Here is a 23,813-nt window from a genome sequence, read left to right on the forward strand (position 1 = left end):
ATTGTCCACGAGATACATTCGTTTCCCATTTACAGCTGATGAACAGGCACATAAAACCAAGTTTATCCGCTCATTTAATTTCCCAGGGGTCATAGGTGAAGTTGACTGCTCGCACATTGCCTTACGCGCACCGTCTGTAGATGAACATGTACAGTACACTACCGTTCAAAAGTTTGGGGTTACTTAGAAATGTCCTTGTTTTTGAAAGAAAATCCATTTTTTGGTCCATTAAAATAACATCAAATTGATCAGAAATACAGTGTAGACATTGCTAATGTTGTAGATGACTATTGTAGTTGGAAACGGCAGATTTTTAATAGAATATCTACATAAGCGTACAGAGGCCCATTATTAGCAACCATCACTCCTGTGTTCCAATGGCACGTTGTGTTAGCTAATCCAAGTTTATAATTTTAAAAGGCTAATTGATCATTAGAAAACCCTTTTGCAATTATGTTAGGACAGCTGAAAACGTGTACTGATTAAAGAAGCAATAAAACTGGCCTTCTTTAGACTAGTTGAGTATCTGGAGCATCAACATTTGTGTACTACTCCCTTCACAGAACAGTGCAAACTGGCTCTAACCAGAATAGAAAGAGGTGTGGGAGGTGCCAGTGCACAACTGAGCAAGAGGACAAGTACATTAGAGTGTCTAGTTTGAGAAATAGATGCCTCACAAGTCCTCAACTGGCAGCTTCATTAAATAGTACCCGCAAAACACCAGCCTCAACATCAACAGTGAAGGTGACTGGCATGCTGGCCTTCTCTAATAATCAATTAGCCTTTTAAAATGATAAACTTAGCTAATCTAACAACATGCCATTGGAACACACAAGGGATGGTGGCTGATAAAGGGCCTCTGTTGATATTCCATTAAAAAAAAAAAAATCTGCCACTTCCAACTACAATAGTCATTTACAACATTAACAATGTCTACACTGCATTTGATCAAAATATGCTTTTCTTTCAAAAACAGACATTTCTAAGTGACCCCAAACTTTTGAACAGTAGTGTATATGTTAAGTGTTCAGATCTGCGATGCCCATGTGCAACTACTCAATGTATGCTCCACGCATGACTTGTTCATTCTGCGCCACAGCAGAGTAGGCCCACAATTTGGCGCACAGCAGAGCAAGGTTGGTTGTGGTGCGCACCATCGGACTGCTGAATGGCAGGTGTCATTGCCTTGAGGCATCAGGTGGACAACTCCTCTACAAGCCAGAAGGTAACTTAAAAATAGAAAACATAAAATGAGTCTACTTGCAACATACCATTTTATTGAAATTGCACACCAAGGTTCTGGCCAAATAGTTTTTAACTTGGCCCTATGGTTACTGAGATGTCACCTTGAAGCTTGTTAACTTCTGTAGCAACGCTAGTGTACACTAATGGAATCAGCTAAGTCCTATCATTGCAACGAAATGTGAACAGATTAAGGGGACATCTCAGTAACTGTAGTGCAAGTTTGACAAGAACATTGGGGTGTGCAATTTCAAACCTAAATATAAAAAGCTTTGCCTGTTTAATGAATGGTTTCCCCTCTCCTGTCGAAGGCGACACACATAATACTGGCATGTGGTGTGAGCCACAACATAGCCCTAAGGCATGGAGAGTAGAAGAGACACCCAAGAGCCTCATAACCCACCACCCAATGGAGCACCTGCCCCAGCTGATGCAGTGAGAAGGAGGTAGGAGCTCAGAGATTTGCGATAAGAAACAGAATGCCAGACAATACACAAAGCATAGGTTTTTTTATTAACGTAGTGGAAAACAGTCATCAATTGCATTATGTAAATGAAGTAAAACCCTGTGTATTCTTCCAACTTCAGTCACAATCTGCCCAACCAATGCGTTCAACACTTTCTGGGTTTGCAGGACTGAGGTGGTCAACACACGAACTGTAGACGTGGACAGACCCTCAACCCCTGTAGGCCAAACATTCCCTCACTCATGGCATCTGCGATGCTTGGGAACCGGGGCCTCATGGATTGGGACCCGGCACACAGACCCTCCACACCTGTGGCCAAACATTTAGCACCTGCTGATTTGGGAGCCTCACGCACTTTCTCCCTTGGTGGAGGGGCCACCCTCAACCGACACACGGGCTGCAACACAGCTTCCTCCATTTCTATTTGAATTAAAATAAAATCTGTGTGTATTGTATAAAAGTTACTGACAACCACAGTTACACATTCTCTTAATTACTTACCGTTATCCAGTGATGCTGTAATGAACACGATGGGAGACAGCTGGTTTCAAGCGCAGGGCGCAGCAGGTGTTTTTGTAAAGGACCACAGGAGGAGGCAGGTAGCTGGGTCTAGGGGCAGGCAGGCGGCCATACACAGGGGGTCCAAAAAAGCAACAGTACAAGCAGGGAAAAGGCTAGTAACATCGTCTGGGAGATCAGGCAACAGGTTGATAACAGTACAGGCAGGGACTGGGCAAAATGCGTCGCTAGTTTTTGCCTGCTTCACTATCATACTCGGGAGGCTTTAGATTACGGGGAAAACCAGAGCTCCGAATAGAAGTGTCACAAAACAAATAATACCGCACAATGATGGGGTGCAAAGAACTCAACTAAATAGTGTGTGATAATGACATACAGGTGTGTGAACAGGTGATCAGAATTCAGGTGATCTGGAAAGTGAGCTGCGTTCTGGGGATCTACATGTTTGAGAGTTGGAAGCAGACATTACAGATGCAGTCGTAGGGGATTCGCGTGCCGACTTCACCGTTTCCGATGTTACTGCTAAACGATGTAAAAATTGGGATTAAACCATATGAAAAATAAAGCAGAAGAGCTCAAATAGAAGAAACACCTTTTTAAAAAAAACATTTACTGTCGCCATCGGGGTATGTGCCAGTGTATGCGCTTTAACCAATGATTGCCCCGATGCACTGGTCCATTTGGGAGAGCTCCGGCGTGCCAGGCCCCCCTCCCGTTGCCTTAATGCTGCGGTTATGGCTATTATTTTTTCCCCCTTGCAGTTTAAGGTCAGACCATTTCTTTCACATCAGCCACAGTTCTGTCTTGCTGTCCCACCTCGTTCATTGCAGCGGCGACACACTCCCAAGATAGCCGTTTGGCTTCGTCAACCCACTATTAAGTCCACCGAATAATACGTGTTGCCTGTCTTCAATCTCCTACCACAGCCGTGATCGCGAAGTCCAAAAGGTTAGCTTTTCTCTTTTGGTCCATGGCTATTCCTGACTAAACCCTAATTTGTGCTAGCATTCTATAAGGGGGAATCGCTGATTGTAAGGCACGTTCAGGTGCCGTCAATTTGAGATTTATAGATCACAGGTGCGTAAATTACAAATGGCTTCTTAGAACCTGCGTAAGCAAGGTAGTTTATGCTCAGTATCTTTTATGAATCGAATATAAGCACACCGTCAAATCTTACGACAAAGTTCAAGTATAAATCTAATACTTTTTTTTAATGAATGAGACCACAGAAGATTTTTAAAAAGTAAACAAAGTGTCTCGCTTGATCAGGTTTGTTTATGAAAGACGTCAACTTGCAGGGTGTGGGCTGTATTACTGATATGCATGACACAATGCAGCATTGATTTCACAACTATGAATTGTTCTAAGTTCCTCAAGTTGTGATCTTGAAGTCTGGCAAAAAGCCTGTTGTCGGGAACTTTGAATGTAGTTGTAAAAATTTTTTTTTTTGAAAAAGCATCCCACCCTATACCCCACAATTACTACCCCTCTCATGGTCTTCAACTACAACAACGAAATACCTCATTCAATATCTCCTCCACCAGCTTGCTATTAGAGAAGCTCAACTTGTACCTTTAAACATTGAATTAGTTTCAACAAAACGGGAAGCACAGAACAGCAGACATGAAACCCCATAGTCTCACTCAGGCGGAGGCCCCCAAGTCCCCATGAGTTTCAAAGTCGGGTGTTCTCAGCTTAATTGTGCCCCACTTATTTTTAATTAAAGTTCCCTTTGTGTGGTTTAAATGGTGGCTAGGGAGATGACATTAAGTAAAGGGGATTCGTCCTTGTTCTGTCAGTGGTTTAATGAAGACAGACTGGTTTTTTCCATGTACTGACGTCACAAACTCGTTGTGTGGAGTCCAGGATTTTTTTATTCATTCATTATTTTACCAGGTATGCTGACTGAGAACACGTTCTCATTTGCAGCAACGACCTGGGGAATAGTTACAGGGGAGAGGGGGGATGAATGAGACAATTGTAAACTGGGGATTATTAGGTGACCGTGATGGTCAGATTGGGAATTTAGCCAGGACACCGGGGTTAACACCATTACTCTTACAATAAGTGCCATGGGATCTTTAATGACCTCAGAAAGTCAGGACACCCGTTTAACGTCCCATCCGAAAGATGGCACCCTACACAGAGCAGTGTCCCTAATCACTGCCCTGGGGCTTTTTTTAAAACTTTTTTTTTAAACCAGAGGAAAGAGTGCCTCCTACTGGCCCTCCAACACCACTTCCAGCAGCATCTAGTCTCCCATCCAGGGTCTGACCAGGACCAACCTTGCTTAGCTTCAGAAGCAAGCCAGCAGTGGTATGCAGGGTGGTATGCTGCTGGTGATGAGCTTCTGCATGATCTCCTAGCAGTAACACTGGGGTGACATATATACCAAATAAACCAGACAGACCAACACTTCAGTATTCTGTCCCTCTGGTCATTCTGTTATTTCAAGCTACACTGAGCATCGTGTTGGCACAGGAGGCTAGACTTACTGCTGAACTTAATTGAAGTTTTGGGTGACATACACGCATCAATTGGCGCTACCGACACAACCCCCTCCTGGAATCAGAATCTGTCTTGCTGAGTTCTAAAGCATCCTCAGTGTTAGTCCTAGCAGAACTCTGGCGCCCCCTGTCGACCAAACACGGAACAAAGGCTTGGCTCTACCTATCAACTCTCAACCTCTAACAGTGAGAGCTGTTTATTCCGCTAAAACACATTTTTAAATGCCAAATGAAGGACTCGGCTCTCGAACTCGTGCACAGTTTAAGTACATATTTTATTAATACTGGAATCATCACAGTGCGTTTTGTTACATTAGCAGTGACTAAACCAAATTGAAAGGATTAATAATACAAAAAGAAAAACTTATCAGCGAAAGAGGCAAAACAGCCTTGGAGAAAAGGGCACAATAAATTAGAGAAGAGGAGAGAAATTAGAAGACAGAAAACAGCACCTGTAGCGTTACGTGACTCCATTGGAGGGGGTTTTGTACAAAAAAACATATGCGCACATCTCTCTTCACAATACCGTAATGAAAATAATGACTTCATAAAAACTGTGGCAAGGGTCATGTTCATAGATGCATTGGTGTAGCTTTAATATTGGATTGGGCTTTGGGAAGAGGAAGAGAGAAGAAACCACAGAGAATCCACAAGTGATAAGACATTCAGTTCTGTTACCATGGCACCTGGAAACGCGAGTCGTCACCTCCCTGCCTGACTACATCTCAGGAGCTGACAGCGTTGAGTTAACGGATGGTGACATCGTTGTGGGGTGACTTTGTTGGTCTTTTTAAATAGACAGGGACAGGCTGTGTGTGGGTGGGAGAGTGGGCGTGTAGCCACCTTGTGTCGAGGCAGAGTCTGTTTCTCCATCAGTGTCAGAGATCCTCAACATACGTCGAGGCAGACTTCACGAGCACGAAGACACACCAACGCAACACCTGTAGACAATGTAAACACACTACTCCTAGACCACGTACAGTATAACCTCCATACATGACCTACACCCCACAGCTACCCAGCTTGATTCAATCTTTGCCCTGACATATGCTTGAACATATGAATTATAAGCTAGTTAAAGGGCTGTTTGGCTACCTTACAACAGCATAAAGTGATTTGCAAGGTCACAGTACGGCTGTGCGCACTGGTCGGACACTGACACCAGCCTAGACTATAAAGGCATACAGTCATCCACTTTCTAATGTTATTAGAGTAATAAGGCTGATTAACCAAGCTCTTATCCAGGATTAAGAGGGGAGGACAGGTTGACCTGTGTTAGGCAAATCATCATGGAGACCCAATGAGACCTATTGTTACATACCCAGTATCCTACATTATGAATGAGTTCCATTGTTATTTCTATATAGCTTAGCGGGGGGAGTATTAAATCACACACAGTGAAACTCACAAGGCAATGAAAGCACATTTTCTCTATTATTGAAATTGTGAAAGTGATCTGCATAAGTATGCAAAAAGCTATTTAAAAATGTGTAATTTGCGACCGAGGCTGTATTGCAGAGACACGGAAGTGAAAAATACATCTCTACACAGCACTGTGCAAACCTCACTCGACATGAAGAGAAAAGTGTATTATGCTAAAACACTCCCATCAACCCATTTGCTCCATTCCCCTCACGACCGCGCTAACACTATGGACACACCACCCGTGGTAAGCGCAGCAGGATACACAGACAAACAACTCACCCGATTTGAGAGAGAGAAGTCACATGGGCACTTATCGCAAATTAACACTCACTTAGAGTGAAGCTAAGGTTTAATTTAAATGATTTCATTAGCTATAATCCAGCCAGCATGAGACATCATATCATGTTCTCATGGAAATGTTGTTCTTCTAATGTGAAACTAGCATTTTATTGTGACGACACAGTTATTCCGTCCTTGCATTAGCACACAGCGGGAAAGTGTTTCAGTCAAAGTCCTGTTGGGAGTTTGGGCTTGGCTTTGGCTTAAGAGCTGATGCTGAGGAAAGCTATGGAGTGAGCTGCTAGTAGGAGTTGGGGTTGTGGTGGATAAGAGGTTAAAAAGAAACGCGTTCATTTATTGAGAGTGGGGGTAGCCCACTGGGCAAAATCTGGTTAAATCAACGTTGTTTCCACGTCATTCCAACCCCCAAAAAACTGCGTTGACGTTGAATCAACTTGGAAAACTAATTGGATGTTTAAAAAGTCATCAACGCCAGGGCATCCGTCTTTTTCGCACCCAACTTTTAACATAATTTTTTTTATTGATTTAATGTTGAATTATTGTTAGATGACAACTCAACCAAATGTAAATCGAAACTAGACGTTAAACTGACATCTCTGCCCAGTGGGAGGATGGCGAGAAGCAAGTGATAGTGAGGAAAGAGGGAGAGGCCTTCACATATCCAGAGACAGCCCAGCTGTGGGGGTGTGAGGGAGTGAGGTGACTGCTAGTCATCCACCATGGGGTCTTGGAGAGTGTCACCTCATCCCAGGCAGAGAGACAACCAAGACTGACATCCCTGTAGTTCCCCTGTAGGGGTTCTCTCAGTCTAACACACACTAGCAAACGGCCCAGTCTCACTCGGTCTGTCTGTCTGTCTCTGTGCCACATCCTGTCTTTCTCTCGCTCTAATGCTCTGATAGAAGTGATGGTTACATAGTTGGGGTCTCGGGAACGGTAAGGAGCATCACACACAATCAGAATGAAGCAGAGTAATTCAAGCGTGACAAGAAATTGGAACAGAATAATTGCCAGAGTTAAGTCTACACAGTTAAAAAGACAAACATTTCTTCAGTAATGTAAAGTGAGTTAAACTTTTTTTTTTTTAATTCTAGCAATTTGACCTGTACAATTAGTGTTCAACTTCTTAAACAGTATATGTATGTATATATGTATATATAAATATACATCGTTCTGACCTGTGCTTTGCAGACATTCTCTGGATGAGCATCCTCTGGTCGAGAATGCACTGTGCCACGGGAGGTCACATTCACCCTGGGCCACGCCCACCAGACTGCTGGTCTCTCCCCTTCCTCCGCCACCCCGCGTCACACCCACACCCACCCACACATACCGTCTTACAGAGCCTCTTGCGGAAGTACTATTTCAGCACTCCAGCAGATGAGCGATATTCTACAATACCAGGTGTTTCTCTCATCTTCTCAAAGCAGATCCTCGCTTTAAAACAGCCACAGGCATTTCTAAAACAGTGCTCTATTTAAGCAAAATAAATAAAAACATTTTTTTAAACAAAATAAGCATTGAGATACATCTTGTAATGGTCATTGTCGTCAAGGTGAGGACATCAACATTCACTGCTAGGGAGCATTGGGCAGACATCCATGAAGTTCATCACTACCCTACAGTACAACGGTCAGAATAATGCTCTCTTTCTGCCTGCTCAGATCCCATATCACTGTGATTCATTGTTCTCTGGAATTATAATTTTTTCATTGACAAAAGTAAGACTACAGCATAACATTATTGCAAAAATATGGCAACATAATTTTATGAAAGGTTACTATATATTCATACAGTTTCTAGTCTCGACTTCCACCTGTGCGTCTGACTCTCGACTCGGGCTTACAGTATGAACAGGCAGTGAAATGCTCATTCCATCTCTCTCCACTGCAGCAACTCTCTTCCAGCTAACTCTGTAAACATAAATATCCGCCTTCTTCTGGCAACCCCTTACATTATCCACACTGTTTCTCCCTGGCTATAGTCACTTTCATTCTAATGTCTTTAGCAAAGCCAGCTCCGAGTAAGGCTGCACATGGTTCACATGAGCTATGGATCTCATGTTTGAGACTCACAACAGGTGATGACTAGTACAGCAGCTTACCATCCCCCTCTTTACATAAATGTTATGATCTACATTATAAATCCGTTTTTTTCAGCATGGACCCATTGTACATAACCATGCCTCCAATGGCGTATCCTTCCGGTCCCATTTTCCACCTTTCTTCATCACTTCCTTTTTCGATCTTCCTATTCTCTCACCAATTGAACTGCTTCACTCACTGGTCTGTGGCACGCACTCAGCACACCGCATGGCAACCCACTGTCTCAGTCCCCCAGCACCCTCGTCTCATCACATAGCGTGACCACACTGACTCCTAGTGGTCACACTAGAAACTAACCTTCAAAGTGCTTCAGTTTTCTAGGATTTTTCTGTTTTTTTTTTAACACATCAGGCCAGGACTTGAGAAAAGCCAATGGCCAAAGTTAGACAGCCACTGTCATGTGTACTTGAGCATGCCTGATGATTGCCTGCAAGTTAAAAAAAGAGAACCTAAACCTACGATAACAGCTTCTGTTTCTCCTCCACTCCGCAAGCAGAAAATAAAACACATTTATTGCTCCATTTCTTATTAACATGTTCTCTCTGGATTTAGAAAATATATACGCCTGGCTTCATTTTGTAGCTTCTCATACAGTGGTAACAGGAAATCAAATGTCACAATAAAAACAGTCCACTGGGCACAGACGTCAATTCAACGTCTATTCCACATCGGTCCAACGTCATTTCATTCAAATGATGTGGAAACAACGTTGATTTAGCCAGTGTGTGCCCCGTGTGAGGGTAACAACAAACGACACAGAGGAGAGAAGCCCCACCCTCAAATACAACCGGCTGACCTGCAGCAGAACTCTGCCCACCTCTTACACGCGCGCACACACACACACACACACACACACACACACACGGTTAGCCATGGTTTAAAGCTAACAGTGCATTGTCAGAGCCTTGTGGCCCGAGCTAAAGGGAGAGATGGGACCCCCTATTGACCCCACTTTTCATCTGTCTCTCCGCCACCTGCTTCCCTCTGTTTTACTCTAGAATGGGGGGGTAAGAGGTTGGGTGAGGAGTGGGGGGGTTGTGGGAGGAGGTGGAGAGGGTGGCTGGAAGTCCAGGTCCCTATAAACCAGGTCTCTCTCTCGGCAGTTAGTCCAGACAGAGTCTCTATATACAGTCTGAGGATCCCATGGTGATGGTAGTGCTAATTAAACAAACATGCGCCCAGACACGACAGAGTTATAGTGGCCAGAGCCTGTCATTATTATTCATCATTTACTTTTTCATTATCAGCATTATTATTGTTATTTATCATTTACTTCTAATTAAAACTTGTTTTTTTGTAATCTTCTGTTGTCATATTAACTTCTTTACTACAGAGTCAGTACTGTATGTAGTGGTTGGGGCACCACGGTGGGTGCAGGCTGCGCTCCCTCCGCTCCGGACCATCACAAAATCCTGGGCGCTGACCTGTCGTTGGAGACGGTCTTGCGGAGCCGCACACCCCTGCGGATGGACACCAGCACGTCGGTGCCTGACCCGGTGGTCTGGGGGTCGTGCTGGGGGGCCGGGCCAGGTGGGGGGTCATCAGGAAGGTTGGGGAAGGGGAACTGTCCCTCCCCAAGGGCATGGGCACTGGCCACCAGCTCTCCTATCTTCTCCACCAGGCTGTGGCGGTTAGCGGCTATCATCTGGTCCTCCTCAGAGCCGTGCTGGACATACACACTCATCTCCATCGCTCCCCCAGACCCCCACGCTGTGTTGGGCAGGCTCAGACGCTTGGGAGAGGCCTTCACATACTCCAACGTGTTGGGGGAGGAGTCATCCGCCACGTAGAACACGCACTCCTCACTGCCCACACGTACCGGAGGCCCGGGGTACCCCCCAGGAGCATCAGGCACCGTGGGTGTCTTCACTGGCACTATGGGGGGGCGGATAGGGATGGGGCCCGCGTTGGACAGGGTGCGCCTCACACCCGGCTTGGTGGATGGGGTTCGGCGGATGGTGGCAGTCCCAGGGGTCCCAATGCCCCCTCCCCCTCCAGGCACTCCGCCCTGGGCCCCACTGGGCAGACCAGCGGTGCTGGCCGGCCTCTTGGTCTGGATCATGCGGCGGTAGTTCTGGCCGATGTTGCTGTGGCGGGGGATGGTGGAGGACTTGTCAAAGTCAGTTGACGCCTCACCTTCGGCATCTCCATTCACAGAGTAGCAGTCATAATCCGACCCTGGGGGAGAGAGAAAGACGGGAGGGATGTGGTGTGCTATTCAGAGTGTTGCATCTCGATGGAGAGCTACCAAGGAAAGGGATGTGTGTACTCTTTAAGTTGTGAGTGGGTATAGTACATGTCTGTTACCTTGAGAGAGGACAGTGAGTGCATTCTCTGTTGGTTAATGTAAGTGAGGTTGACTTCTGTATGTATTGGTGTTTACTCTACGAGAGAAGGAGTGTACGTGTCAGAGTGGTACCCTGAGAGGGGATAGTGTCCTCGGAGCAGGAGGGCGTGGTGGTCTGGGTGCTGTAGCCACTAGAGTACTGCAGGGAGTCCCTGTTGCTCTTCTGCTGCTCCATGCTGAGACCACGGGTCAGGACCATGGCCAGGTCACTGGCTGCTGGAGACACCTCTTCGCCGTGCTGGGAGGAAGCAACAACGCATTGTCATTTAGCAGATGCTCTTATCCAGAGCAACTTACAGAGTGCGTACATCAGAGCACTTTTCTTCGTACAGGTCCCTCATAGGAATTGAACGCACAACCCTTCCTCTGAAAGCTTCATGCTCTACCAACTGAGCTACACGTGACTAGTGGACTAACACGGGACTAACGCATGATTAGGATGATAACTAAGTTCAAGGTTTCCAGAATCGTATTGCAATCTAGGATCTAACTGTATCGCAATCAATTGCCTTTGAAAACACATCATACGGTAGGAGCACGGGACCACTACCAAGCACAACGGACAGACTATAACCACCAAAATCCAATTCGGGGTTAAAATACAACAGTTGTGATATAGCTGAATGTGTCTTGTATTCACACCATTGTGAGGTAAATCTCTGTTACCTTGGCAGCGATGGTGGCGGGGGTCATTCGGGGCCTCTGGACATCGTCTGGGTGAGCACCAGCATATCCCTGGGAGCCCGGGGATACCTCGCTCTCCCTCAGCCTATCCAGGGGCTCCTTCCGCCGCTGAAGCGTGGCAGCCAATGGCTGCTCATAAGAACCTGCCTTGGACCAATCCTGAAGAGGTGGGGGTGGTTAATAAGAAGCAGCGAAAAGCAACAGTGAACTCTCTAATGAGAGAGACCCGTTCACTATCCAGCAGTTTGACGCCTTTCATCTGGGTACAGTGTGTGTGTGGGGGGGGGGGGGATTCCTCATTGTGTGCGAGTGAGTGCTTGGTATTGGGCCAAGTTGATAAGTGGGTTTATTGGTTTGAAGCCTTTTGAGGTTGTGAGACTTCGAAAGGTGAAATGGGTTCCACCCATGGCCTGCTCAGTTTAGCAAATCACCACACAGGAGATTTGACACCAGGGGGTGAGACTGTTGGCCAACGACAACACAAAAGGCACACAGGTTAGGGAGCAAAGTAATGAAGTCATGAATGAGTTAAGCAGATGGTGAAATGAAAAGAAAAACCTGGTGAATAAGCGTTAACTCAAGAAGCACAAATTAAAACACAAACCAAAAAAATAAATAACCAAAAATTGCAAAGTAAAGTGTGCAGATGAAAACAAACCTTCCAGCAAGGAACCTTTGATGTGGGAGAGGTAGTGTTGGATCCAGGGGAGCAGTTATAGGGTGGGGACGCAGGAAGTATGACAGAGAGAGGCCTGATGGAGCCAGTGTGAGAGAGAGCAGGACGGAAGGTAGCGAAGGACGAGCCAAACTGCGGAACGGAGAGACAAGATCGTGATCGTCAGAGCATCCATCAACGCCAAAGGCTTATGGGAGGAGCCTTTGTGATGTGACCTCTGGGTCATACCGTACATACATACACACACAAACACACGCACACAGGTGCATGCACGCAAGTACGTGCATCTGCAGTCCCAAACACACACAAAGTGTATGAGTAGCAGAAGAGGGCAAAGACAAGAAATCAGCGGTGACAGAGCAGATGACCACAAGTTCCCCTGGGCTGATGAAGTACACACACTTAGGGAGAGAATCCAGCTGGTCAGTTTTACCAGCTTCTCTCATACACCGTATACGGCACAACATTACAGAGCACGGCTATAGTGTATTCACATTCTGATTCAAAGTCAGTTAATCGTGTGACAGACTGAAAGAAACGGGAGATCCACACATTAGGACAGGAGAGCGAGGGAGCTGTTGTACTGACCGTTGTGGGAGAGCTGCACTCACTGACTGACTGGCAGGTCTCGGATGCCTCGGAGGATGCGGAGCTTGATGACTTCTGCAGAAAGGAAGAGAGGTCGAGAAGGAGAATGAATGCAAAACCAAGAGACATCAGGCAGAAGAGTGGAGGAAATAAAACCAAGGAGGGGGCGGAGCTACGTTTCAGCACTGCAGCGACGGCAGTCACACCATACACATCCGTGACGGCAGTCACACCATACACATCCGTGACGGCAGTCACACCATACACATCCGTGACGGCAGTCACACCATACACATCCGTGACGGCAGTCACACCATACACATCCGTGACGGCAGTCACACCAAACACATCCGTGACGGCAGTCACACCATACACATCCGTGACGGCAGTCACACCATACATATCTGTGATGGCAGTCATACCTGGCTGGTGATGTCAGAGGGCATGGGCGAGGGAGGCTTGGAGTAGACGTTGGCGTCCTGTGATATGAAGCCTGAGTCGTGGGAGGAGACGCTGCTGAGGCGATGAGCGTTCCCTGGTGGCGGCTGGGCCAGGCTGCGGTAGCGATAGGACGAACTGGGTGAGTGAGTCTGAGAGCCTCCGGAGGAGCGAGAGGCGCTACTGTGGGCGCTGTTCACACTGCTGCAGGGGGGTGGGGCCAGGGTGAGAGGGTGGTGAGGGGGCAGGGAAGAGGGTCAGGCAGGGTGAAGGGAAGTGTTTAAGGTATGGGGATATGATATAAACCACATTTATGAAGAAAGAGGTGGAAAAGGTAGGAAGTTGAACGATGGTGTGTAGAGATGGATATGGGGAGAGAGTGATGAAGTGAGACAAAGGGGAAAAAAAGGGAGATTGATGGTAGCAAGGTACAGTGATGTATCGGCCAGAGGAGCAGAGCAAGCAGTGGGTAGAGTTCATGAGAGAGACGGGTAGTTTATATGATGGGTAGAGTTCATATGAGAGGGACGGGTAGTTTATATGATGGGTAGAGTTCATATGAGAGGGACGGGTAGTTTATATGATGGGTAGAGTTCATATGAGAGGGACGGGTAGTTTATATGATGGGTAGAGTTCATATGAGAGGGACGGGTAGTTTATATGATGGGTAGAGTTCATATGAGAGGGACGGGTAGTTTATATGATGGGTAGAGTTCATATGAGAGGGACGGGTAGTTTATATGATGGGTAGAGTTCATATGAGAGAGACAGGTAGTTTATATGATGGGTAGAGTTCGTATGAGAGAGACGGGTAGTTTATATGATGGGTAGTTTATATGATGGGTAGAGTTCGTATGAGAGAGACGGGTAGTTTATATGATGGGTGAGTTCGTATGAGAGAGACGGGTAGTTTATATGATGGGTAGTTTATATGATGGGTAGAGTTCATATGAGAGAGACGGGAATGTTTATATGATGGGTAGAGTTCGTATGAGAGAGACGGGTAGTTTATATGATGGGTAGAGTTCGTATGAGAGAGACGGGTAGTTTATATGATGGGTAGAGTTCATATGAGAGAGACGGGTAGTTTATATGATGGGTAGTTTATATGATGGGTAGAGTTCGTATGAGCGAGACGGGTAGTTTATATGATGGGTAGAGATCATATGAGAGAGACGGGTAGTTTATATGATGGGTAGAGATCATATGAGAGGGACGGGTAGTTTATATGATGGGTAGAGTTCATATGAGAGAGACGGGTAGTTTATATGACGGGTAGAGTTCATGAGAGAGACGGGTAGTTTATATGATGGGTAGTTTATATGACGGGTAGAGTTCATATGAGAGAGACGTGTAGTTTATATGATGGGTAGAGTTCGTATGAGAGAGATGTGTAGTTTATATGATGGGTAGAGTTCATATGAGAGAGACAGGTAGTTTATATGATGGGTAGAGTTCGTATGAGAGAGACGGGTAGTTTATATGATGGGTAGAGTTCATATGAGAGAGATGGGTAGTTTATATGATGGGTAGAGTTCATATGAGAGAGACGGGTAGTTTATATGATGGTAGAGTTTATATGAGAGAGACGGGTAGTTTATATGATGGGTAGAGATCATATGAGAGAGACGGGTAGTTTATATAATGGGTAGAGTTCATATGAGAGAGACGTGTAGTTGATATGATGGGTAGAGTTCATATGAGAGAGACGGGTAGTTTATATGATGGGTAGTTTATATGATGGGTAGAGTTCATATGAGAGAGACGGGTAGTTTATATGAAGGGTAGAGTTCATATGAGAGAGACGGGAATGTTTATATGATGGGTAGAGTTCATATGAGAGAGACGGGTAGTTTATATGATGGGTAGAGTTCATATGAGAGGGACGGGTAGTTTATATGATGGGTAGAGTTCATATGAGAGAGACGTGTAGTTTATATGATGGGTAGAGTTCATATGAGAGGGACGGGTAGTTTATATGATGGGTAGAGTTCATATGAGAGAGACGTGTAGTTTATATGATGGGTAGAGTTCATATGAGAGAGACGGGTAGTTTATATGATGGGTAGTTTATATGATGGGTAGAGATCATATGAGAGAGACGGGTAGTTTATATGATGGGTAGAGTTCATATGAGAGAGACGGGTAGTTTATATGATGGGTAGAGTTCATATGAGAGAGATGGGTAGTTTATATGATGGGTAGTTTATATGATGGGTAGTTTATATGATGGGTAGAGTTCATATGAGAGAGACGGGTAGTTTATATGATGGTAGAGTTTATATGAGAGAGACGGGTAGTTTATATGATGGGTATAGTTCGTATGAGAGAGACGGGTAGTTTATATGATGGGTAGAGATCATATGAGAGAGACGGGTAGTTTATATGATGGGTAGAGTTCGTATGAGAGAGACGTGTAGTTTATATGATGGGTAGAGTTCGTATGAGAGAGACGTGTAGTTTATATGATGGGTAGAGTTTATATGAGAGAGACAGGTAGTTTATATGATGGGTAGAGTTCGTATGAGAGAGACGTGTAATTTATATGAAGGGTAGAGTTCATATGTGAGGGACGAGTAGTTTATATGGTTGGTAGTTTATACGATGGGTAGAGTTCAAATGAGAGAGACGAGTAGTTTATATGATGGCCAGAGGTTAAGATGAGGACATTTCCAAGTTGAAGTTGAAAGTAGAAAGCAGCAGCAGTGAAATAGGGGAACCCAACCAGAATAGGGGGGAAGGAAGCACAGAGTGGAGAAGCCAAACACACAGGAAGAGAGAGAGGCCGTGCAAATACAGAGGAATAGGAAGTGATTAAACCACAGGAAATAGTGAAGATGCCAAACACACAGAACACCAAGGGTAAGTGTGAATGCGAGTGGAGAGATTGGGAGACACACACATGCAGGGATGGGGATAGACATGTTGAGGGTGGAGGGGGGGGGGGGGGTCAGAGGTAGAGGGTTGGGAAGGGAGAGGAAGAGGAAACATGGAAAGACAAGTTAAGACCGTGTGAGAACCAAGCATGGGTAGATTAGACACACAGGGTACAGGGCAGGATTGCTGGCATGCCCGAAGACATGGCCTCCCAGACAGTGACACAAGCGACACAGAGCACTATCGTGACAAGCCTGAGAGATACTTCTTCAGAATAGAAGACACCACTTCAGACCTAATAAGTGTCCTACTTCGTCACACATGGAAACAGGGATTATTTTGAAAAAAACTCTACATTCTAACATAAATGTTATGTGCTATTCATTATCATCAAACAAGTCTGTTTTAAGTTGTAATTTTCACCACTAAGAGAAAAGTGCTCTGAGTGTTGCAAGCCATATGGCGCCATCTGTGATTAAACTGTGAGGACAGAGGACACAGTAGGACAACAGACACATGGACCAGCAGACAGACACTCAGTAGACTCTCATACAGACAGACATGTGCAGCCATGCAGGGGCGCCTCTTTTACTAAGACACGACACATATCTGATCGCCACCTCTCACTGACACTTTCGCTGTCACCTTTTATTGTCAGATATACTGCATGATCACACTCACACAGCCTACAACATATCATCCACACACCTTGGATCAAAACAACCCCCCCCCCCCCCTTTGTTGATCAAATCAAATGAATCCAGGTCAATACAAATGTCTGTATTTCTAGTCCATGTGTCCTGTCTCCCTCTGGTTCGTACCTGCACATGCTGCTCTTCCTGGAGCCAGAACTGCTGGGGGAGGAGGGAGGGGTCTGGTAGGACCAGCTGTAGTCTGAACCCTTCAGGTCTTTAATCACCTGGGAGAGAGCGAGGACAAACCAGTCAGCACCATATAAGTGTTATACCCCTGAAAGGGGGGAAATATGAGAACGATTCACATGGACACATTAGCATTAGCTTAAGTTGTAATGCATGAGCTGGTAAACTGCATGCTTCCCCTGTAGGAATTCCTAGGCATTACTAATCAAACTCTGTACAAACCGACATCTTTATCACATTCAGATGAATGAATAGCATATTGCTTGCTGGTACACATTATGATGCTATTATTGTTATGGCACATTTCACTATCACACAAGCACTCTTCCACCTAGCATTTCATGACCTCTGTCTAGACGGTGGGACTGAGAGGTGCATTAGACTAAAATACTAGACTAAAAACAATACAAATATATCTTAGAAGAGAGCGTCGGCACCTGCTCGCTGGCGGGGGGCAGTTTGTGGGGATCAGTGGTGAGCACAGTGAGGTCATCAATAATGGCCTGGAGGTGAGTGATCTCTCCCAGCATGGCAATCTCTCCATTCTGATCAAAACAACGAGACTCATTTAAGTCAGTTAGTGTTATTATTTATGGCAATAGCGCTGGCCTTAGGTGAATGACTACAACTGTTCAGCTTTGACTCAACACTAGAGGGCAATGTCAATATATTTTAGCTGGTCGCTTATTGACTTTTCTCCCCCCAAGTTAGGTTTCAGCCCCTGACAAGTCTCCCCTCCTCCCGTTTCATCTTCACTCTGGCCCAATCCCAAATCGTCCCCTAAACACATGATAGGATTTAATTGGTATGAGCAACCTGGTAATAGCTCCACCTCACCCTCTGATAGGCTCGATGGAAGTTTTATCATATTGCTTGCACCAATCAAAACCTCTCAGATCTCCACAAGTGCATAAAGCGTAGGGATGACGGGACGATTAGGGATTGGTCCTATGTCTCACCCCGGCTCCCTGGTGTTTCCCCTCCCCATACAGCCCCTGCCTCCCCTCCTCCAGTCTTACCACCACAGGCTGCAGGAAGCCGATGAAGGTGCAGAAGCGTCCCCTCTCCTCCACCAGAGCGCGGCGCACCGCCTGCTTCTCTGTCTCCTCCATCAGCAGGTACATGTCATTCACATCATGCATGGCACTATCCAGCTGGGGCTGCAGGTCCCCTCGGCCTGGGAAGCCAGGAGGAAGAGCACAGGGGACAGGGTGACAGGAACAAGGAGCAGGGAAAGGGAAACAGAGGGCAGGGACATTGTATACAGGGAGTGGCGGGGATTGGGAATGGAGAGAGAATGCAGGGAGCGGGACAAGGAAGAGGACAGGGGATGGTAGAAGGACAAAAGCAGGAGAAGAGGGTAACAGAGAGGTCACAAGGAAAAACCAAAGTGTGACACACAAGAGAGAGGAGAAGGAGAGAAAGAAAAGATTAGAAAATGTGTGGTGTGTCTGGGCTTGAAGGGACAAAATGTCGCCCCTCCCCTCCTCCCATCCCTCCCTTCTCGGTCCCCCAAGCCAATAACAGACACCATGGACACAGGACAGAATGATCTACAAATACTACACTGGTACGGTATCTACATGAGATAAAACCAAATAATGAAAAAAAATGAACAAATTAAAGTGTCTTCAAAATGTCTTGTAATGTTAAGTCATGCAGCAGGGAGTAGTGTCAGAGATGACCATGGTAGAGAAGCAAGGAGGGGGAGGGGGGGAGGGGGGTCTTAGTCAACAGCAACCAGTGCTGTGAGCAGAAAGCAGAAAGAGCTTTAGAACAACAAGTCATGCAGGAGTCACAAATGTCACAGGGCAGCTTTCCAGAGGGCTCAGAAAGAAGACGTTTAAAGGTTGCAGCTAGCGGGCCAAACTACCTGAAGATGAGTGTATCAGGCCAAATGCATTATAGTGGTGTAAACCACGTAGCCATTTACTGTCTCCCAATAGTCCTTTTTTTGGTCATGGGAAGCCCCTCTACACAGAATACATGTAAAGAAGAAGCTGTAGCATAGCAGTGTTGTGGGACGAGAACCACATACTTACCCTGGATTTCTACAGAACGGAAATCAACCACAGACAGAGAGGGAGAGAGGAGGGGAGAGAAAAAGGAGGAAGGGACAACAAAGATGGTTGAGAGGAGGAATTTGGGGGACATATAGAGGGTCAGAGGGGTGACAGGGGTAAAGGAGAGAGAGCAGAGATCGTTGAGCTCATCGTTAGGGTTAGTACAAGGAAGCCATCACAGCTCAGTTCACAGCCAAAGTGGGCACGGTTAGAGCAAAAACACTGTTGCAGCCAAATCAAAACCAATTCGACCCAAACATCAATGTACACCGGTTTTCAGATTAAATACACCTCAGTTCATCATTTTAGATTCTTGCATCTGCCTGGCAACTGTCTAGAAACAGCCTTAAATAGACAACAGTATTTATTGGCTGCTGGATCAGAGTGAACTGTTATATCGCGAATGAGGGAAGGCGTGTCATTATCATCCTGACCACCAGGGGAGAGTGTTGCTCTATAACCTCAGTCTTCACTAACATGGAGTGGAGCTATGTTCTCCCTCCCTCACTGCGGCTTCCCTCATTTCACCCCCTCTCTGTAGTGATTTGAGGCGATGGCCCTTTTAAAAGACCAAACTGTAATCGTCAACAATCTGCAAACACACGTCAGCTATGTCAAACGCTTAAAAAACACAAAAAAACTCTGATATAGTCAGAATGCCTTGGCAAAGGATCTCACCTTGAGGATTTGACCTTGACATTTTCATCACTACTACTAGTACTACTGTAATGTCATGCTGAAGGGAAGACACAGCTGAGACCGTTACATAACAGAGAATGTCCGGGTTAACCTATAGTTATCGAGCCCAAACAAAATGCACAGCCTGCTGTGATAGAGCGCTGGATCGCCGGAGAGGGCAGTTTGGAGTGTTCAGCCATGCTAGCTGTCAGTCGGAGAGAGAGAGAAGAGGAGCAGCCTACCTTTCCGGGCCTTCTTCTGCAGTTTCATGGTGTCTGAGGACTTCTTCTTGATCTCATGACGAGATCTCTTGTACTCTGGAGGAGAGAGAGAGGACAGAATGTCATCCACTTTGGACAGGGGAATATGATTGGCCAGAGGTACCCTGCCTGTGTCCCACCATCACGATGTTTTCATCATGGCCACCTAGTCATCCCCCCCTCATTCCTACTTGCCATACATCACTCCTCACCTCTCCACCATGCTCGCTGATGTGCAGTGAGCGCTCTGGCACAACAATGGTTACCGTGCATCACCCAGGTTGGGTGCCACATGAGTTTCCCCCCTTACTATGTAAAGCGCTTTGAGTAGAAAGGCGCCATATAAATCCAATCCAATAATATTATTATTCACCTTTGGCATGGTCCTTGTCCAGCTGGTTGGCGGTCTTCTTCCAATCCTCAATCCTGTCCTGGAGAGGAGTGATCAAGCTCTCCATCAGAGCACTGGGAGGACAGAGGGAAAGAGGAAGCGCGAGGTACAACGGGTGTGTTAATTAACGGTTATAATAACGATTTACTTGTATTATTATTTTGGGGGGGGGTATCTTTTTTACCCGCATTTTCTCCCCAATTTCGTGATATCCAATTTACGATCATCTCATCGCTGCAGCTCCCTAACGGGCTCGGGATGAGGCGAAGGTCGAGTCACTGCCTTAGACCGCTGCGCCACTCGAGAGGCTATAATGATTTTCTTATCCGTTTAAAATGTAACAATGTGGCTTCATCTGGCACACATCACATGGAACACGTGGACAAAATGAGTCTTTGCCGTGATGAATTCTAAAAATGATATGTTTTCTTATGAAACCATGGAAAATATACGCTCTAAGGTATGAGATCTTTAGAAAGGGAACGCGGTTATATAAATTCTCCTTCGTGGCTCGTCCCACTTCACTATTTCTGGTATGTGACACATCTGCACACCCCCATCACTCCAGGATGAGCTGGGAGTCCCATGGTGGAGTGTGGAAACGGCAGCCTCCCAGGTCGACCAATCACAGACTGACAGCACAGTGCTGATGTGGACTTCAGCCCTGTTTATAGTGTGGCGCAAAGTAGACGGGTTAGGAGACCGGTGTTGATGTGCCACCACAGGGTCAGGAAACTTTTGCTCCCAGAAATGCTTTGTTAGGAACGTAAACACCCCCCAACAAGACACCACCATCCTCACCATCATCTTCATCACCACAGACACCACCATGGTGGTAATAGCTTCTGATTTGGGACTGCAGACATAATATAATGGATTCCTTTCTTTGAGATTTACTGTGTGGTCTAGAACAGAGCGGGCTGCTTGCTGCTGGTGGTTCCATTCATTTAGTCTACGTGTCCGAGAGAAGAGTCTACAGACGTCCTATAATGAGGTGCTTGGGATTTGGGGAGAGGGGAGGGAGATGGAGGGTTTTTGTCCTCACATTCTGTTTTCTCCTCCCTCCGTCTCCTGTCTGCATCACACATTTTAGGGAGAGAGGGTTCCAGTCTAGATAGTGTGTAGAATAACCAGTCTGAGGTGATCTTGTGTCTAAATCACACACGCACAAGTGTTCTGCACTCCTATTTCCACATTACCACAGACCCGACCCAAACACTGGGATAGACTTACATGGAAAACCCATGACCGGTAGCTCACTCAGTGGAGGATGACACGTGTGAATTCCCTCTCCCACCGTGAAGAGAGTCTGGACGGCAGGTAACCTAGCGGTCAAGAGTGTTGCGCCAGTCATCAAAAAGGTTGTTGATTCGAATCACAGAGCCGACTAGGTGAAAAATCTGCCGATGTGCCCTTGAGCAAAGCACAACCCTAATTGCTCCTGTAAGTCTCTCTGGATAAGAGGGTCTGCCACATAACATAAATGTAAATTTAGACCTGCCACCTATTCGCATTTCCATACGGTTGTAGCTTCTGAACCAAAAACAAGAGTCACAGTTTGTCCAAAGCTTACCACAGACTTTCAGAAGGTCAGCCAAGGAACATGGATGGGATGACAGCTACTACTCATTACTGTTGGCTACCATCGTCAAAGATACGTTTTACACAGAGCAGTGACTGACAGTTCACGGGACCAATCCCCACTAACGGAGTGATAGCAGGGACAGAGCTAGGCCTATAGGAGGATGCCTGTGTAGAGGGCGGGACTTACTTGGTGAAATGGCGCAGTTTGGCCTCGATGCTGCGATGCCGCATGCACATCCTGGTAAGAGCTGATCCAATGTCTCTGGTGGCGCCTGAAAGAGATCACAACACAGAAGAGGTTAGGGAAACACTCTGGAAAACAGTCAGTCAACGTAATGTATACTGCAGACCGACAAGCCAGACAGACCACCAAACAGACTGCCCACTGAGGTCTGTTTAATATTCACTCCAACAGACAGCAGCAACCTGGAGGTAATATACACACTCCTGCCCTAGTCCAAATAAAGATATTAAGGACAGAGGCCTACGCAGTGTGTGTGAGTGTAGTGTACAGTATGTGTATAGTGAGCGTGAGACTGTGAACTCTGATAAACATCAGGCTATTTTTAGCCCAGGAAGAACATTTGGAAAAAGCTGATCCCGGACTCTGAGCGGGCCACTTCACTTGCTTCCAAAGAAGCTGAGCCAAGCAACCACCGGTGTTACTGGCTTAGAAAGAGCCTCAGAGTATACACTCCAGTGGAGAAACAAGCACTCCAATTCAAATCTAATTTTACTGGTCACATGCGTCGTAAACAACAAGGTGTAGACCAACAGTGAAATGCTGACTTACGGGTCTTTTTCCAACAACGCAGAATTAAAAGACAACACAAATTGAAATAGTGACACGGAGAATAAATAGAAAGTGAATAACGAATAAAAATAACATGGCTATATACAGGGAGTACCCGTACCGAGTCGATGTGCAGAGGTACAAGGTGATTGAGGTAGCTATGTACATACTGTAGGGGTAAAGTGACAAGGCAATATGATAGATAACATGCGAGTAGGAAGAGTCACATCTGGAGTCCTAGTATCTAATACATGCAATCTCTTTGTCAGCACTGGTGAGATTTAACCCTGATGTTAGAGGCTATCAGACTGAGGTACGGCTCTAGAGAGCTGAACCCAGATTTCACCCAGATTTCTGGACAGCGTACAAGGGGTTTAGCTCCGACGGGATTTAACCCTCTACTCCCTAATCCTGGTGCTAAGGGGTTATCTGGTCAAACCCCACCCTATCCACACCCCTCTCTCCCCCTATACCCAGGGTTGGCTCGGACTACACCCCTGTCCCTACACGTGCCCCAGTGGGAGGGAGAGGGGTTGCCCCAACTCCGTCTGATTACTCATTGATTACATACAGAGAGGGACAAATGAGAAGGGTGGTGGGGGGGGGGGTACTTGTTCATTTGTGAAAGTCATTTTTGCCAAATGACGTCTAGAGATGAACAAAACTAAGGACTTATTATTGACAATGCCGGTAAAGCTATCCGCCTTCTGTACTGCTGGGCCCTCCTTCACTTGGATGCCTAAAGTCAAATCAGGGATTACTGCAGAGAGACAGAGAGAGACTAAAAGGCCAGTCTCCGTGAACACACACTGTTAAAAATACAGAGAATGTCTATTCATAATTATAAACTGGGTGGTTTAAGTCCCGAATTCTGATTGGCTGACAGCTGTTGTATACCACGGGTATGACAAAACAATTATTTTTACTGCTCTAATTACGTTGCTAACCAGTTTATAATAGCAATAAGGCACCTTGGGGGTTCGTGGTAT

The 23,813-nt window shown here is 46.0% G+C and overlaps 1 protein-coding gene across 5 annotated transcripts in view; it reads right to left on the minus strand.

Annotated features, from left to right (window-relative positions):
* Window positions 1-4,997: 4,997 nt before the first annotated feature.
* The window catches only part of LOC139384324 (protein MTSS 2-like), a 71,466-nt gene continuing 52,650 nt past the window's right edge, over window positions 4,998-23,813 (minus strand). For 2 of the 5 annotated variants that reach the window (XM_071129003.1, XM_071129006.1), the window contains 12 exons: window positions 22,219-22,303; window positions 20,430-20,521; window positions 20,039-20,113; window positions 18,075-18,232; window positions 17,493-17,600; window positions 16,996-17,093; window positions 13,282-13,501; window positions 12,860-12,934; window positions 12,254-12,403; window positions 11,578-11,754; window positions 10,984-11,149; window positions 4,998-10,742 (listed from right to left, as the gene is read on the minus strand). In XM_071129003.1, the coding sequence (XP_070985104.1) occupies window positions 9,967-10,742; window positions 10,984-11,149; window positions 11,578-11,754; window positions 12,254-12,403; window positions 12,860-12,934; window positions 13,282-13,501; window positions 16,996-17,093; window positions 17,493-17,600; window positions 18,075-18,232; window positions 20,039-20,113; window positions 20,430-20,521; window positions 22,219-22,303 (2,180 nt within the window). In that variant the 3' untranslated portion in view covers window positions 4,998-9,966. The remainder of the gene's footprint in view (window positions 10,743-10,983; window positions 11,150-11,577; window positions 11,755-12,253; window positions 12,404-12,859; window positions 12,935-13,281; window positions 13,502-16,995; window positions 17,094-17,492; window positions 17,601-18,074; window positions 18,233-20,038; window positions 20,114-20,429; window positions 20,522-22,218; window positions 22,304-23,813) is intronic. The other 3 variants (XM_071129004.1, XM_071129005.1, XM_071129007.1) reach the window with 3 other exon arrangements.

The sequence above is a fragment of the Oncorhynchus clarkii genome, chromosome 26, assembly GCF_045791955.1.
Source record: "Oncorhynchus clarkii lewisi isolate Uvic-CL-2024 chromosome 26, UVic_Ocla_1.0, whole genome shotgun sequence".
Taxonomy (NCBI): Eukaryota; Metazoa; Chordata; class Actinopteri; order Salmoniformes; family Salmonidae; genus Oncorhynchus; species Oncorhynchus clarkii.